The sequence below is a fragment of the Agelaius phoeniceus genome, chromosome 13, assembly GCF_051311805.1.
Source record: "Agelaius phoeniceus isolate bAgePho1 chromosome 13, bAgePho1.hap1, whole genome shotgun sequence".
NCBI classification, from domain to species: Eukaryota; Metazoa; Chordata; class Aves; order Passeriformes; family Icteridae; genus Agelaius; species Agelaius phoeniceus.
In genome coordinates, this window is record NC_135277.1 from 14,015,873 (window position 1) to 14,032,685 (window position 16,813).

At 36.7% G+C, this 16,813-nt stretch overlaps 1 protein-coding gene across 1 annotated transcript in view; it reads right to left on the reverse strand.

The window, feature by feature from the left end:
* Positions 1-3,771: 3,771 nt before the first annotated feature.
* Positions 3,772-16,813, reverse strand: part of ADAM10 (ADAM metallopeptidase domain 10) — a 42,090-nt gene continuing 29,048 nt past the window's right edge. The window contains exons 6-16 of the mRNA XM_054642431.2: positions 15,682-15,831; positions 14,464-14,556; positions 13,653-13,836; positions 11,847-12,010; positions 10,634-10,817; positions 9,619-9,769; positions 9,142-9,325; positions 7,882-7,990; positions 7,398-7,618; positions 6,569-6,695; positions 3,772-6,048 (exon numbers count right to left, since the gene is read on the reverse strand). Of these exons, the coding sequence (XP_054498406.1) occupies positions 5,954-6,048; positions 6,569-6,695; positions 7,398-7,618; positions 7,882-7,990; positions 9,142-9,325; positions 9,619-9,769; positions 10,634-10,817; positions 11,847-12,010; positions 13,653-13,836; positions 14,464-14,556; positions 15,682-15,831 (1,662 nt within the window). The 3' untranslated portion in view covers positions 3,772-5,953. The remainder of the gene's footprint in view (positions 6,049-6,568; positions 6,696-7,397; positions 7,619-7,881; positions 7,991-9,141; positions 9,326-9,618; positions 9,770-10,633; positions 10,818-11,846; positions 12,011-13,652; positions 13,837-14,463; positions 14,557-15,681; positions 15,832-16,813) is intronic.

Genomic DNA, 16,813 nt, shown 5'->3' on the forward strand with positions numbered 1-16,813 from the left:
AAAAGAAAATGCTACCAAATAGATACAAAAATAGAAAATGTTTGAGCTGTAATAACCATATGAAAACCCCAATAATAGTATCATCAAAAAATTCTATAATAAACCTTGTACTCTGAAAATGCTTTGCAATTTAACTATTTTAATTAAAGAACTGATTTTAATTACTAGTAATTTACTTATTTGAATGATACTTAGTATACTACACAAAGTTCTAGCACAATTAAGTTCAGGTAATTGTCTGCATTTAAATCATATTTAGGCATTCAGGTAAGGTCTGAGATTTTTAGATTCTAAACCTCTGTATACCAGATTTTGGCATGGCTTGAAACTGCCAGGACAAATGAAAATGGTTAAACCTTCCAACAACTTCAGAGCATAAAAACAAACTTTGTAAGGTCAAATATATGCAATTCCCTTGTTTCCTCTGTCAGAATATAAACAACAGAAAGGAACATTATTGTCTCAGATTGCTTTTATTCTATGGTTTGTGCATATTGAAACAGAAATCAATATATATGTATTCATTTATCACTTTAATGCTGAGCACAAGATTAATTAAAAATTAAGGTTTCTTGAACTCTGAATTTTGAATGTAATTTGTGTTAAATGTTCTCTAAGTGGTAAAAAAATGTGCAAGAAAGTGCTAAGACTTGAAGCAAAGCATATTTTTTAATACCAAGATATTGCAGGGAATTTTTAATCTAAATATCCAGATGTTATCAGGAATAAAGTGGGATTTATTTAGATTGCCCAACAAATGAGGAAGCTGAGCAGATCCTGCAAGCAGTGAACAGTGATCAGATGTGGAATGCAGGTATCTCTGCCAAACTTTCAGAATATTAACTCCTTTTACAAGCTGTTTTCAATAACTACCATCCCTTTAAACAAACAGGAATACTCAGTACAGAATCAGAAAGGCTCACAAACTACAACAGGAACTGAAGCATACTTAGATCTCAAATCAGAATTGTTGTCCATCCTGAGATGTACATGTCAGAAGCTGTTCCAATATTTAAAATGGCTCCTAGGAGTAGCATCTTGATTAGATAAATATTCATCTATTTAAATACAGATTCCATGCAAAAGGATCCTTGTTCCTCACTGAAAACAAAGGTTTGTGCTTTGAAAGCTTCTGTTCAATGAAGCAAACTGGTTTTTTAAACACAAAAGTATTTCCACCTTCTGTGTCAAAAATTACAATTTAAGTGATTAATTTCATGCTTCAGGTTGCTATATTGAATATTTTAATTTTGCATCATAATTACTTTATGAGAGCTCTGTAATACATTCTGTGTTTGTGTAAGGATCAATTCCTGAAGTACAATAGCAGAGTCAAATCAGGAGCGTACACAGAAGGAAACTTCAGCCAAAAGTATGCGAGAGTTAGGTAAGCACCAAGGCCTTTTGTTTGGTTGATTTTTTACATTTGCAGCAGCTATAATCCACTGGAGGGACTCAATTGCTAGAGACCCAGTGAGAGCAGTTTTAGGGGCATGAAGTTACAATGAACCACATCCTGCAGAATGACAGACAAGGAACAAATGACAATGTGGCCATTTTAGTGCTCCAAAGCACAATGGAAAATGAAAGTAAACAGAGAGAGAAGTATGTGTGGTTAACTCAAATTAGGCATCTCTCTAGATTGTTTCTAGAATTGAATTGTTGCTTCTGCAAAAAGCTACTAAAAACGTGCCACTTACTTGTGTTTCAGGCTTTTCTTTTTTCATAAAATTCTCGTCTATTTAGAGAATTTAATACTGTCACTGAAATTGCACTTATATCAGTTATCACCAGCTTTCTAAGCCATGAATTTTGTAAGCTTTCTGAACCAAATCCTACCCCTATTCCTCAAAAAAAGCTTTTTTCAGAAGTTGAAGGATGACAAAGCAAGAGACAAAGGCTAAAAAGAATTGGGCTGTACTCCAACAGTACAGAAACGACACTCTTAGAAACATTTCAGACATCAAAAGTGGCATTTCTTGCAAATTACTATCACTTTCTTGGTTAGGCTGATAAAGGGGTCTAGACTTCAGGAGAAGCAGTCATTACTTCAGGAAAAGCAGGTGGAAGAAGGTTCAGAGGTGTCTACATTGTGGTGAAACTCAAGGAGTGGGCATTGGATGACTTCTAGTGTTTGTGAAAAAACATTCTCCAGTTCTCAACTAAGTGAAGATGGTATATCCTCAGATAAGACAATTTGAAAGGTTTTAAAAAGCCAAGTAGGAAAATTAAAAGAACAGTCAGTATGTGAACTCTTGCAGATATGAAGATACTTCTGATGCCATTTTCCACAAATCACGTACCCAAAGAAATTCTGTCCCTGCTTTGACAGCCATTACACTAATTTCTGATAGAAACATGGAATAAAGCCCAAGCTGTAATACATTCAGTCTCACCATGCCTGAACATAAAACTGAAGTCATACCTACAATCTCAAGTGCCTAGGGTGGTGCCTTACTCTGTGCTCATGGGAATTACTGCTGTCTCTCTCCATACAGCTGACCTGAGACCTTGGAAGCCACCAGGTGCTCACTCCTGTCAGAGCACACACAGCTCAGTGACAGAATGGCTGCTGTCCTTTTCATCACTGGCTCTAATAATGAACTTCCAATGTTCAGAAATAAAAGCCTCTTCCTTCCTTTTTGTGTTTTTCCTGAAAGAAATATTGGAACACTAATTAAAACCCAAATTACATCAATGGTATGGTATAAAGTTTCATTGCTTAAGAGGACTTTGATGCCTTTGTCATGCTCACACCATTCTGTCTGATCTATATATGCTTCTACATGAGCTGAATGTATACATTTAATAACTGAACATTCAAAAATGCAAGATGAATAAAATAATCGGTACAAATAAGATTATGTCAAATATTAGCTAGAAAAATTATGTACTGATTTGTTTCACTCCTACTTTAAAATATACATGAAATTTGCATTTGAGCTGCTTAGGCATTATTCCACCCCTCTGGGTTGTGTTCTTACAGAGATTTAAACACAGCCACCACCACCTCTGTGAGGATTTACAGAAGGGCTCTGCTCCAAGGGATTTTCTTCTAATGCCCTTTGCACAGACAGTGCTATTTAGCTCCAGGGAGAAGCACTTCTATAAAAAGTCCTGGGGGTGGTGGGGGGAGCATTGTGAGGAAGGAACTCTGAGTGTGCTTTGATAACATCAAAGTCCACCCTGCTCCCTTCGGGAAACAGATGTCCAGGCAGCCACTCTCAACAAACAGCCTGGAGAATGGGAGACTCACTGGCAGGACCTGGCTTTGAAAAGCACTCTTATCACTTAAATCAGCCATGCAACACACACAAAAACCCAGAGACTCAGCTTAGCAGTTTTAAAATGCCTTGCAAAAATCACATTTGCTCCTTCTGTCTCATCCACCAATTGTGTATTATTCAGAGTATTGCATATTAATTCCAATATTACTCTCCAAATATATTTCCAAAGGTATCCATCAGTAACGATGATGCCAGGCTTGAACATGCCACCAGCAACTAGTTTTTCATTTTGGAGGTAAGAAAATTTTATTCCTGTGAACATATAAGTAATTTAAAATTAATTTCATGGCTTTCCTTAAAGAGGTTACACAAACACATTTATTCTTATCTATAACTGCAGGATGTTAAAATTGAGAGGGACACTTTGACAGAGATAGTACAACTACAGTTTGGCATGATAGTAAAAGCCAAAAATCAAGCAAAGTGGAATCTGTGTATTCCTCTTTGCTTTCAGGGCTCAACAAGTAAATGGATCTTCAGAAGATGATTTCATCAAGTCTATTTATTAATGCATTTCAAGTTTCAAAAAACCTTACATATCTTTGCACAATACTTTATTTTTTGCATTTTTTAGTAAAAATTTCCAAAGTGAACAAAAAAGAGACTGTATAAAACACAGTGGACATGAAATCGACAGTAGTATTTCTGTTTCATTGTCTTGAACTTCCTTTCGGCTTTACCACATCTTGACTTGCAGTGGAGAGTTCAGTGCACATTTCTGTTTTCAAAAAACATTTAACTTAGACTCAAAATAAAATAGGGCAGCATTTGTCTGCCAAAATCCTACCACAGGATAACATTACAGGCAAAAAATTTACATGTTCCAAAGTCTACCACACTCAAGAAGTTACTAAGAACTCTTGCTGAATAAAAGTCACCATTTTAGAAATGCAAACCCACTTCCAATCTTTGCACAGTCTTAAAACAAATGTATTTAAAATGACTTAAAAGCAACTACATACACTTCTAACTAGTTAAGATCATTTAGAATTATTTATATAGTCTATTGGACTTGGGGTTTCATGTACAAAATTTGTCTCTAAACCATGTACAAAAAGCTGTATTTTGAAAAAGTTACCACATACTGTACAAGTTTACAAGGAAGAGATCCCATTATATTCTGTAACATTTTTGGCCTTGCTGGCTTGCGTCACATTATGAGAATGATTGTGTAAACCTTATACTCTTAAAAAAGAAAACAAAACAAAACAAAAAAAAAAACCAAACAAACAAAGGAAGCCTGTCCAACCCTTAGTAAATTTTCTCCTAAGCAAAGCCAGGAAAATTATAGCCATTTGCATCTCTAATTAGCTTGGTGCTTTTGGAAAACAAGCAATAAATACATCACAAGCTTAAACATTTTGTAATGCCCCCTTTCATCTCCTGCATAGCAGTAAGCACCTTAAGACATCTTTTATTCATCTTCAAAAATGCCAATTATTTACATTCGTAATAAAAACTCTGGAATGGGACATTGTGCTGTTGAACATCACTACTGGTATAAATGTGGGAAAATTGGTAGTCCTAACTACAGTTTTAACTCTGCCACAGTAGCCAGGCAAATCACTCTACTTTAGTGGTTATCAATCAACAGTATCATGCTGAAAAGTTATCCAAAAACCTGATAAATTAAAAAAGAAAATAAAAACTACAGCTTTTTTCTTTCCACATCCCTTAGAACATGAACTTGATTACCAAACTGTAAGAATATCGGAACAGCCCAAATAAAGTGGTTGCAATTTTTAAAACAAGTTGAATAACAGGCAAAATTTTCTAATAAAGCATGGAAATATTGGATCTAACTATTCATTATTTCACTGAATAATCAGACAAATTAAAAATATTTACGCTGAGCTACAAGGAAGACACATAAAACATTTTTGAAACATTCTGACATTTGCAAAGTTTGCAGAACACCTGTTAAATCTGTCTAAGACCATCCAGGCTTGTATGCTGTATCTTAACAGCTGTTGGATAAAGATGAAATGAGTGCTTGAAACAGCTTTGATAATGATAAAATAAGTGTGATTGGATTCAAAATTGCTGTGTAAAGCATCACAGGACCCTTGACCACTACACACCATCATCCTCTGTTATCCTGAGTATGTCAATTAAACAGTAATTTCTTCATTAATAGCGGAAAAGTTTTATAATACAAAGAAACATCCATATTGCAATTCTCTTGTTTACAATTGCACACAAGTACGGGTGTACGTTAGAAATACATGTCTGCATATAACAATGTATATACATTGACAAGTAATGTCTCCAATGCTGAGGTGGTCTAGCTTCCTAGCCTTGTCTGGCAGTTGAAAAATAGATCTTTTCCTCAATTCTTGAGTAAAAGTTTTACTACAGCCATATTTGCCTGCAAGTGAAGAAAATGCAGCAATGAAGAGCACAGAAGGGGGAAAGAATCATGATATGCTAGGACTTTGTGCCACTAAATTAAAAATATTCAAGAAAAAACACTTTTCTTCTTTTTGAGCTGGAAGATTCTCTCATTAAAAATCAACCACTTCCACTTGTTTTGAGGGCATATCATGCTTTTTTTTTTTCCTCTTCAATTTTTGAGAGTTAGACTGGGGACAATGACTTATTAGGTTTTCTTTGGAGTGAGTTTTCCCATTGTAGGCACTAGGAAGAACCAAGGCAAAAAGCTGCAGTCAGCGTCTCATATGTCCCATCTGATAACTCTCTCGGGGCCTTTGCCGCTGTGGGGGCTGAGTGGTTTGTGGTGGTCTCCTCCTTTTTAAAGTGCCTGTTTCAAAGAAAAGAAGCCATTATTAAAATTAAATTTTAAAACTCAAGTTATTTTCACAAGTTATTTTAAAACTCAAGTTATTTTCAAAAATTTTTAAAACTCAAGTTATTTTACCCTGGCCATGCCAATTAAATACAGCTATTTGTCTGGAAGGCTTTGGATTTAGACCTGCAAAGCTTAAACTAGATGAGTAGCTGCATGGAGGACACATAGAATACATTTCAGTACCTCAACAGCACTTCCTTAAACAGGCCAATTCTTACAAAATGTAGCATGGAATAGGAAATAAAAGGAACTCTGATGCTGGAAAAAGTCCTTAAAGCTTTCTTTTGATTGCATATTATGTTATAGGAAAATAAGACAATTAGATTTTCATGAATTGATTCACAGGCATTAATTCCATTTGTAGTTTCACAGAGCCAGCCTAAGAACTGTAGGTTGAAACACCTGAAGTTTCTCTTTAGAACTACACAGCTGCAGAGAAAACATTATCTCTATAATTAGCTGCATTACTCACCTGGAAGTGGTTTATGAGGAGGCAACTTTGGATTACTGCTTGGAGTATGAACACTGCATATCTTAATGAAGCCAGCCATTAACATGATCAATGCAATTCCCATAAGCAACACTGCCCACCAATAAGCCTAAAAAACAAAACCACAACAACAAAAAGATTGTACTAGAATTTTGGCACACATGCACAAGAGACAGAAGACACTGAATATGGTTTTTCACTGTGTTTAAGAAGTCATCAAAAAGATTTCTGAAACATCACCAAGAATATCCAGCCTAACATTTGAAAGAAATGTCCCTGAAGTTCTTCCACAGAAAAGCCCCAATACTTCCATTCTAGTTTCAGAAGGGTGCTTCACAGAAGATACACTCCAGCAAAGCTGTGTAAGCCTCAAACAATCAACAGCTTACACAAACTGCCTATGCAGCTCTCCAAGGTGTTTCACTCTAGCTCCTCTTCAGCATATTATTATTAAAGTGACACCTAGCACAACAAAAATGATGAATGCTACAGATCAAAATATTTAATTCCTTAAAAGAAGTCAGAGCATTCAAATATGAAGAGTCAAAACATGAAAAAACCAGTAAATTAAAAATGTGAATGGATAGAGGTATTAACAGAGCCTATTTATTTGTTTGTTATTTGTTTGTTTCAATTTCCTTCAATCTAGCAAACTTGTTGCACAGAGGGTGCTTACAGAAAATCTAGTAAAACAAGGGCTAATTATACTTTGAAGAATGCTGAAGCAGTCTGCATAAAAACACTTATCAACTGTGAATCTTGATTACCAAGAACATTTCATATTAGACTTGCAATATAAAAATATACTTACCACAATCCATTCTGCAATATTTTCATATAGTTCTGGATTAAAAATTGCTTTCTTTAGTCTAGCTAGAGGGCCATCAGCATCCACCAGCCGACACCTCATAAACACATCACAGTAGCCTTTGAAATCATTACAGGGAGATCCAGGTTGCAAAGTGATGGTTTCGAGGTGAAAGTATTCCTGCCACCGGCTCGAGCCTGTGCTTGCACAAGTAGCTGGGTCCACTGAAAGTGAATACAACCATTATGGTATCAAAACATCCATGCATGAATATCCACCCTAGTGTTTAATTGCTCAAAATGCTTTTCTAACAGTCTGTAAAAATGCAGAATGTATTGTTTATTTCCTCCACGGTACAATGCAATGTCTGTCTGAAACTATGAACAAAATGCTCTCAAAGCTAACAAAAACTCAAGTACAAACATCATGAGCGGGTTCCTCAGACCCCTCCTGCTCTATTTACACCTATGATTCAGGTAAATCTTACTTTTTCTCATGCAGCAGACATGGCACAGTTCTCTATCATCCTTGCCATCTGAACTAGCACATGTACACTCCTCCAAACCATGCTTCTCACAGATAGAGCCAGCACATTGCTGTGGGAGACAAAAGCACAGCAACACAAAAATCAATTTCACTTTCAAGTCCACTGACATTAGGAGAGATATTAACAATTAATATCTGAAAGCATAATTATAGATCTAAAGATGCTTATCAATAAATCAACTGCTTCAATTTTTTTCCAAAGCTTATAAGCAAAAAATTATTGCAGTTATTCAATGTCAATATTTTGGCATATTATCAAGTTTTTTAAAAGGTGATTTACTGATTTTACTTTTTAACACAGCATCTTCTTTTATAACCTGCGAGTACCCTGCAAAACACCCACAGCACCACAGTTCACACTGAAACATGATTACTCAAAATCATGGTTTGAAAAATACATCTAACACATGTATACACAAATATTTCTCTTGGAAATTAAAAAAAAATAATGGCAGAAAAGATTCTGTAGTTAATTTCACTGTGTCAAGATCCTTCATACTCCAAGCTCAGTTTATTTATAATTTTGTTTCAAAATCAGTAACTATATGAAGACCATTCCTCTATCTTTAAGATGGCTATAAATTAGCTGAAAAATATTACAAGCAGTACTTGATTAAAATCCTGGACTGTGGAAAACAAACAGCACAAAAAGTTACAGGTCTTAAAGAGGATGATTTTTGCTTGTGTTTGCATCCAAGCAAACACAGATCAATTTATAAGAGACTTGCCCATCAATATTTCATGGCACTGCCATGTTCTCTTTAATCCAGGAAACTAAGTGCAGTTCAGAATCATTCTAATTCCATATGTTTGCACATCCGTGCTATATGTAGATGTTTGGAGAAACTGTGTATTGCCAATAAACCAAATTCAACCTCATTTCACAGCATATCCAGTTTTCTAAGGCAACAGAATTATTGACCAAGACTGAAGAAAAGTGAAAAGATGGCACTAGAAAATAAAACACTTTCATAATCCTGACTTTTACAAAAAACTGTAACTTTCTCAGACAGTACTGCTATCTTGGGATTTGATATGTACTTCTTAATCCTTGATGTACCTTCACTGTTATTTTGACTGACACCAATAAATCAAACATCTATACAGAAAAAGAGGCTGAGCTTGCCCTCCTGTGCAGTAAGTACAGAAACTGTATCAATTCAGAGTAATTAGCAGTTACATAAGGCTGTAAAAACCATACCCCCTTTATGCAAACTTGTGTGTTCCTGTTGCACACGGTGAAGTTCTCTTTGGGTTCAGATATTGGGCAGAGAGCACTGACACCATTGCACATTCCCTCCTTAGCACAGTCAGAATCATTCCGACACTTATCTGTCCTGGATTTGAAATCACACTGGGCAGTGCAGCACGGGCCTTGGCTGGGGCTGGAAACAAACACAGATTGTGGATGCCAACAAAAAGCAGGAACAATTCCAAACAGACTATTCACCCTGAAGCCTACTCAAGCAATCAACAAATTTCTGATTCGTCCTAATCAAATGTGGCTTGAAAAGAATTTTTCCCATAGCATAAACATGCTTATGTACATCTCACTCATTGTATAAAGCATTTTAAACAAAATCAGTACTTTTATAAAAATGCAGATAAGCAGATTCAGATTCTGAAATCCCCAATAAATGCCCAAAATGAAAGTGTAGTGTAAACACATGCACAATACCTGCACTTTTTGCCTGGTCTTAACTTGCATTTTTTATCTTCTGGTTGGTTTGCATCATAACAGCAGTCATCTTTACACTGGTCACTGTACCCACAATCACACTGTTCTCCTTGTTCAACCAGTCCATTACCACAGATGGGCTGCCCAGACTCTGAAAAATGCCAGTATATTTATGTACAAAGCAGTACAAAGAATATGCAAATACTTATAAACCTTAACAAGCATCCAGCTAATCACGACTGAAAGAGCCTGGTCAAACTGGACTTCAGACTAGGGCTCAAGTCACTTGCATTACTGCTTGACACCCAGCTTAGTCATTCCCACAATTCATAGAGTTTTAAGCCTCTGAGTAAAAGGTTTTGATTTACAAAAGTGGGAGTATAAGAACAAGCTTTCTGCTCATTCTCCCAGGGAGCTGCATCCTTTCCTTTAACAGTCAGAGGACCTTGAGGCAAAGGCTGATGGTACTGGGGTCAACTACTCCAAAATCCAAACTTACTGAGTAGATGTGCAAACCTATGTGAGCCCACAAAATTTGTGAGAGCTCATACATCAGACTCCAGAAAGAAAAAATCATGCAAAAATCCTTTTTCATGTCTAAATAGGATTTCCCTGCAGTTTAATATGGGCTCCTTACCTCTAGTCTTTTCACAATGAGCACGACTGAAACCAGTCTGACCCTGTTTGTTTACTCCCTCCCACCAGGCATTTACAAAGACAGAGAGCCTCCCCCAGCCTTCTCTGCTCCACACTAAACAGGCTCTCTTGGACTCTCCTTCTATGTCAGATGCTCCAATCCCTTAATAATCCTTGTGGCCCTTGGCTGGACTGACTCCAGTGTGTCCTGCTGTTTCTGTGCTGGCCAGCCCAGAGCTTGATACAGTACTGGAGATCTCAAATTCAATTCTTTACTTGCAGAATCTCTCAGTAAATTTAAAAAAAATAAGATTTTTTTTAAATTAAGCATTGTGGTAATATTTTAGCTATTTGGCTTTCAGGAGGATGAAATACATACCAACAAAACAATTATTTCTCTTCTTGTCAAGAACTTGGCTGATATTTCGAATGCTACAGATAGAGAACTTATTGTTGTTAAGTTTGTCCCCAGATGTAGCTCTTGCATACATGATATAATTGCCATTTTCCTTCTGCCCCAAGTTCTTGGACTCTCCAGGAGTGCACTCCATTCCAGAATCATGCTGCAAAACAAGTATTTTACAACTATTTCAATGATGACAGGTGCAAAAGTAACCTGGATTTGGTAGACTTAACACAGAATAAATAAAATAAAAATAAACCACCATATTTCACTCACAGGTTCTCTGCAATACAAAACCTGTATGTAAACCCAAGGTATGATTTTGGGTTCTCTTTGTTCTGTTGTTGTTTTTGTTTACCCCAAGACAACAGTAGCAAGAATCTAATTCCTTAAGTTTCATCTTATTTGCATTCTTGGTGATTTACCCCCAAGTGCATGTCCTGGAATGAATACTGACTTGGACAAGCTGCCATCTCCTAAAAAGAGTGGCTTATGATCACAAAAGGGTAATCAGCATTCTGTAGAATGAAAGCAGGAGGAGTTAACAGAAACCACAATCCATTCTTCTTGTTTGCTTTGAGGGAGGTACAAAGAGAACTTCAAAACAGAGCAGGAGTCTGTCAGCCAGTGACTACATCTATAATATCCAGCATGAGGAATGAAATGCATTACACACTGGCAAAACAAAAAGCCTCATGTTTTCAAGCTTACCACAAACAAGTTGCATCCCTAACTGGCAGTGAAACAATCCTACTCAAAAACATTCTTCTTGGCATCCTAATTCCCTCCACTATTTTCTTAGATCAACTTGTAAGTATAAATCATCTAATAAACGTGAGCCACTTGCTGAATAAAGTGTTATCTTAGTCAATTTTGCAGTGCTGCCTCCTCCTCTCCAGGATAAAGTACAATACATTTAACAAGGTGTGTGTGACCCTATTCTTCATAAAGACAGAGAAGTATTTAGGGAACAATAATAAAGTACCTTTGTGAGGAACTGAACTAATATAAGTAAACAATTCACAAAATGCACAGTTGCCATCCCTTTGTTTGTACACAATGTATGTGCACATATGCTCATGGAGTCAGGACTCTGCTGTCCTTGTTTATAAGAAGTAAAATCTCCATTTGTAAATCACACCCTATGAAATGGCTGAGAGTGAGTTCACAGATCACCAGTAATACTTACAGGGGAACCAAAGTTATGCCCAACCTCATGTGCAAAAGTAATGTGAGAAACCTTGGGGGGCACATGAGAGCCATAGTTCTGGACAGTGATGATTCCAGTGTTCAGAGACTTCTTCTTACCATCCGAATACAATTTGCTTTTCTCACATATTCCACCAGAGCTCCCTGCATTCAGACAAAAGTACAAGTCACACATTTAGGGCAAAGTGTTGTGTTACTTGTCTATTGACATCCAGAACAACAATCAGTTTGCCTCTGCAGGTTTACAGACTCAGAGCTCTCTAGAATTAATATGAACACAACCTTGAAAGTAGATTAGATTTATTCACACAAACGCTCTCAACACTGATTGGATGCATTCACACAAGAAGTCAGCTGGTTTAGAAAAGCTTTTGAGAGCTATTTTGGGCACTCCCTGAATGGATGAGCCTTTGTTTCACCATACCTGTAGTACAAGACTAGCAGGGTGCAATGTCCAACAGAAGTAGCCTCAATCTACATCTTATTTGGATTTCACCAAGTGAAAAAGTACATGGTAAATTTGGAGATCCTCTCTCACAGCAAGAGCATTTCTATAAAATGTCATTGTCAGAATAAGTACATATATAAAAACACATATATGTATATATGTATCTCATTGTCAGGAAAAAAACCCAAAACCTAAACCTGAAAGTTCTTTTGATGTGTTAATGAGACCCATGTTTAGAAGATTGGCAGTCAAGTTTATCATACTTCCTGTTTGGAAAATTCCCAAAATGCTGACTTTAATTTCACCAAATTTTTCCATAACTTGAGTTTCTACTGAAGCATTATTAATGTTCTAAAATCCAGCTATTCTATTGCTAATGTAAATGTGTCTAAAGACCAGTCTAAAGAAGATTTCCTTTCTCAAGGAGAATTTTGATTTAGTGACATATCCCATTTAATATATCAGTATGTGTATTAAGGATCATAGTTCTTCTCCATTAAATTCAGTTTTGAAAGCAGTGTTTTTGAACTGCATATTCCAATTCCTCCTGTTCTTGCTCAGTGTGTACACTAGAATAGTCATCACAAACCCAATTTCTCATTTCTATTCACCTTCTGGGCATTACTTTTCCTATGGTTCTTCTACAGTCCCTAAGGTTAGTCCTCTAACTGCAGGCATGGGTCTGTTGATCTCTTACCCCTTACAGGAACAGTTTCATGTTTCTTCCACCATTACTCAATTCTGTTAAAGCTCTCAATAACGTTCTCATTAGGGTATCCTGTCTCTTGCAATGTCTCACTGATTGAGATTTTTTTACATCAAAGGACATACTTTAGATCCAAAATACACAACTAGACTGAAACTAATGAGAAGCAGTTCAAGAAGAGTCATGCAGTAATTATTCTATTATCTCCCAGAACAGATCTCACTGATAAAAAAAAAAAATTCTTTCAATACTACCTAGAAAACCTAAAGGTTCTGCAGTGTAGTTTTCATAGTTGTAAGCCCTGTTTATATAGAGCAGAAATACTTGTTTCACCTGTCACTTTACTGGTCACTCACACCTACCATAAATAAAAAGCAATCCAAGTAATATCACCTTTGTATAACAAAATAAATATGTTTTTCTTTACTCTTCATATCCTGTTCATCAGAAATACAGAAAGATTAATTGAAATGGCACAATCTACTAAAAATAAAATTGAACCATACTAAAACAAAATTGTGACAAGCTAGGAGATTTTTGTGCATTTGCTGTCAGTTTAAAAGGTGGTTTCTACCTTTTTTCTAGTGCCTATCTACTTTATCTCATAGCACTGAAGGCTTGTATAGAATTACCTGAAGGGGCTCCAACCCAAGCCAGACCAAGGACTCCATCATCAAAATCACGGTCTGTAAACACATAGGCCAAGCAATAATCATCATGGTTCTGTTCTGAGTTCAGTTCCAGAAACTTTTCCACACCAATGTTAGGAAATCTAAAGGGATTGGAAGAGTCCTTCTCATCTACGGTTGTGTTAATCTAAAAGGAAATGGAAAGAAACTGTAAGACAAGATTCATTTCCACCTGCACATGCCAGCTAAGAGGCTCACTGTTGTCAGTACCTTGCTATGTTATGCAGTTAAAGATGTTGTTTAAAATTTAAAAGCCTTGACTGTAAATTACCACCCCAATAACTGGAAGACAAAGCACTACAATAAATGAAGAATTGCATTTGTGTAGTAAATCCCCATTCTCTTATTTCCTTCTCTTTTTTTTCATGAGCACCCAAAAACTTGTATTTATCCTCCTAAATTATCACTTTTACAAGGAAGTGTCTACCTGGATAGCCATTCTCTATTTTAGCATTAAAGTTATTGGAGAATAGCAATCATCTATTCACCACACAACAACGGTGCTGAAACAAAGTAAGTTGATTCCTATAGAAAAACTGGCCACAGCTCAATCACAGCAGGAGTGGGCTTTTGACAATAATCAGTAAAACCAAATCAAATAAATGGCTTAGGGCACCATTTCCTGCAGAGGGATTTCTGCTAAAGAACTGCTATAAAACAATAAATGGGTACAAGTGAAGAGGAGCAGCACATTTGAAGAACACAGCCTCCCAGCAGCATCAGTGAAGCTGAAATCCTCTCCAACCCAACTTACTCGGATTCGTTTCACCATGAAGCTGATGTTACGGATCCCTGAAAAATCTGTTGACTGGTAAATGGTGTCAATTGCTTTAACATGGCTGGAAATCTGTCAAAAACAAAAGCAGCTACAGTTCAGACATCCATGCACTACACTACAGCTTATCTTAACAGCAATAGCTGCAATGCCTACAATATGGGATATTGTGCTGTAGGAACTTCTAACAGGCCTTTTGAAATAAATCAGGGCCCACAATGGAAATAAATCCCTACCTGCACCATCACCATGCCAGATACCACCAAAGGATTTTGCCATTTGATTTTTATTAACACAATTCTATCAACTTGCAGATAGCTGTTTGTGATACTCCTTTATTCACTGCTTTGGTAAGACAGCACTGTACTGAAATTGTATTCAAAGCACTGTATTTCTTTTTCAGAAAAAAAAATTTACTTGTTACAGATTTATTCTTTCATTTCTGGTAGAACACAAATGTGGAAAAACGAATCATTTACCTTTTCTTTTCTAAAAGCACACAGAAATGCTAACTCACTAAAAAGCTAAAGGTGGCTAAAAGGTGACTTCAGAGCTTTGAAAAATACTACTTGACTTGTCTACGTACAGTGTGATAAATAGTAAAATTCAGATCTGCAAGTGGCAGTGAAACTTCAGACTTCAGAAGAAGTATGTTAAAATGCTAGATATATTTTTAGCAAATCATATCAACCCTTTTCTCAGTTAATAGTATATTGACAAATGAAAAGCATCTGCCTTTAGCTGCCACTGCTTTTTTTACCATCCACTCTATTAGATACTACAGGAATAGATCTCAGCATTTATTAGCTCATGGTGTTTTGAGCTAGAATTTCAAAGGGAAGCCTATGCAAGTGTTAAAACAGAGGCTTGGCAGGCTGTCAAACAGGACAGAACTCCTCAGGAAATATTCTTTTTCTGAGTAAGAACTGAGAACAGTCAGACTGCAAATCCTGCTCAGAGGGGCTAAACACACCACAGCTGCCATTAAAGAGGCACAAGTGCCCAGGACTTTTGTCACGAAAACAGAAACAGCATCTTTTTAGCAAAATAAAAAATGTTGTTTCAATTATGTCAAGACCACTTTAACAAAGGAAACAAGCCATTATAAAGGAAATAAGTAAAAAGAAAAGTTACATGAAATTTATCAGGACTACCAAAGTGAAAGCAGGCAATTTAAAACAGAGGGGTTGGAAATACCTGTGCAATCACAGCTTCTCTGGTTCCATAGTGCTTGTAGAATAAATGATCAGTCTGGATATACAGCTGGCATGTGTTTTTTTCAGCCTGAGTGGCACGCTTTTTTCTCAAAAGCTGTGGATCATCCTTCTTAGGCTCTTCAACAGGCTTCTACATATGCACAGGGAAGAAATACATTAATTTTGTAGAATTTTGTAGTGACATGCTGCACTAGATTACCTAAAAATAACAGTGGTTCTAAACATACTCCACTAATACAAATAGATTTTCATTCTTTAACTTGCAAAGTTTGATGAATCTTGAAGTAAGTACATAATGCTTAGTTTTCAAATACTTCGAATGCAATCTTAGCAAAAGCTCTCTCTGCATTTCATTTTATATTACAAAATGCAGTCAGTGTGGTGATCTTCGGAATTTTTCTTTTAATGATCCTTTGCTAAGATAAACAAACAGTTGCTTAGGAAAAAAAATCAGCACTATTGGGACTTAACTGCACCATGCCTAACACCAGTTATTTCAAATGAAATTACTGTAGTCAGCTACCTCAGCAAACAGAAATGTTTAAGCACTTCAGCATGGAACAAATGGGGCACGGAACAAGAAGTAAAGGAACACTGGTTAGGCAGAGTGGTATCTGGTAGTGATGCCTTAAGTTTTAGCTTTCATATTTTCCAGATTCTGTACTGCTATAGTATGTAACTCTGAATTCATATAAAGTGCTAGCAAGTTCTCTTCACAGTTCAGTCAGACAAAACCATCCTTTTCCAGCCTGAGAACCAGGGACAGCATTGCAGCTTTGGGCCCAAAAGTGCAAACAACAGTGAATTGAGGAGGGCAAACAGAGGATGGGACTTCATAACCTGAAGCTGCAATCAGACAACTAACCCCAGTATGGAAATGGACCAAAACTTATAAAAGTATGAAAACTTGTGACTCAGAGTCCATCTTGGGTAGAGCCACAGCTGAGTTCTTGTACTGCCCAAGGTGTGTCCTTTAAAGGCCTTTTAGCAAATCCCTGCTTTATTCCTGTAGCACTGTCTGGCCTCAGTTCCAGGCAGCCTCTCAAGGCAGCAGCAGCACCCTGGCCCTACAGCACTCACTGGCTGCTGGCCCTCTCTCTCTCTCTCTCTCT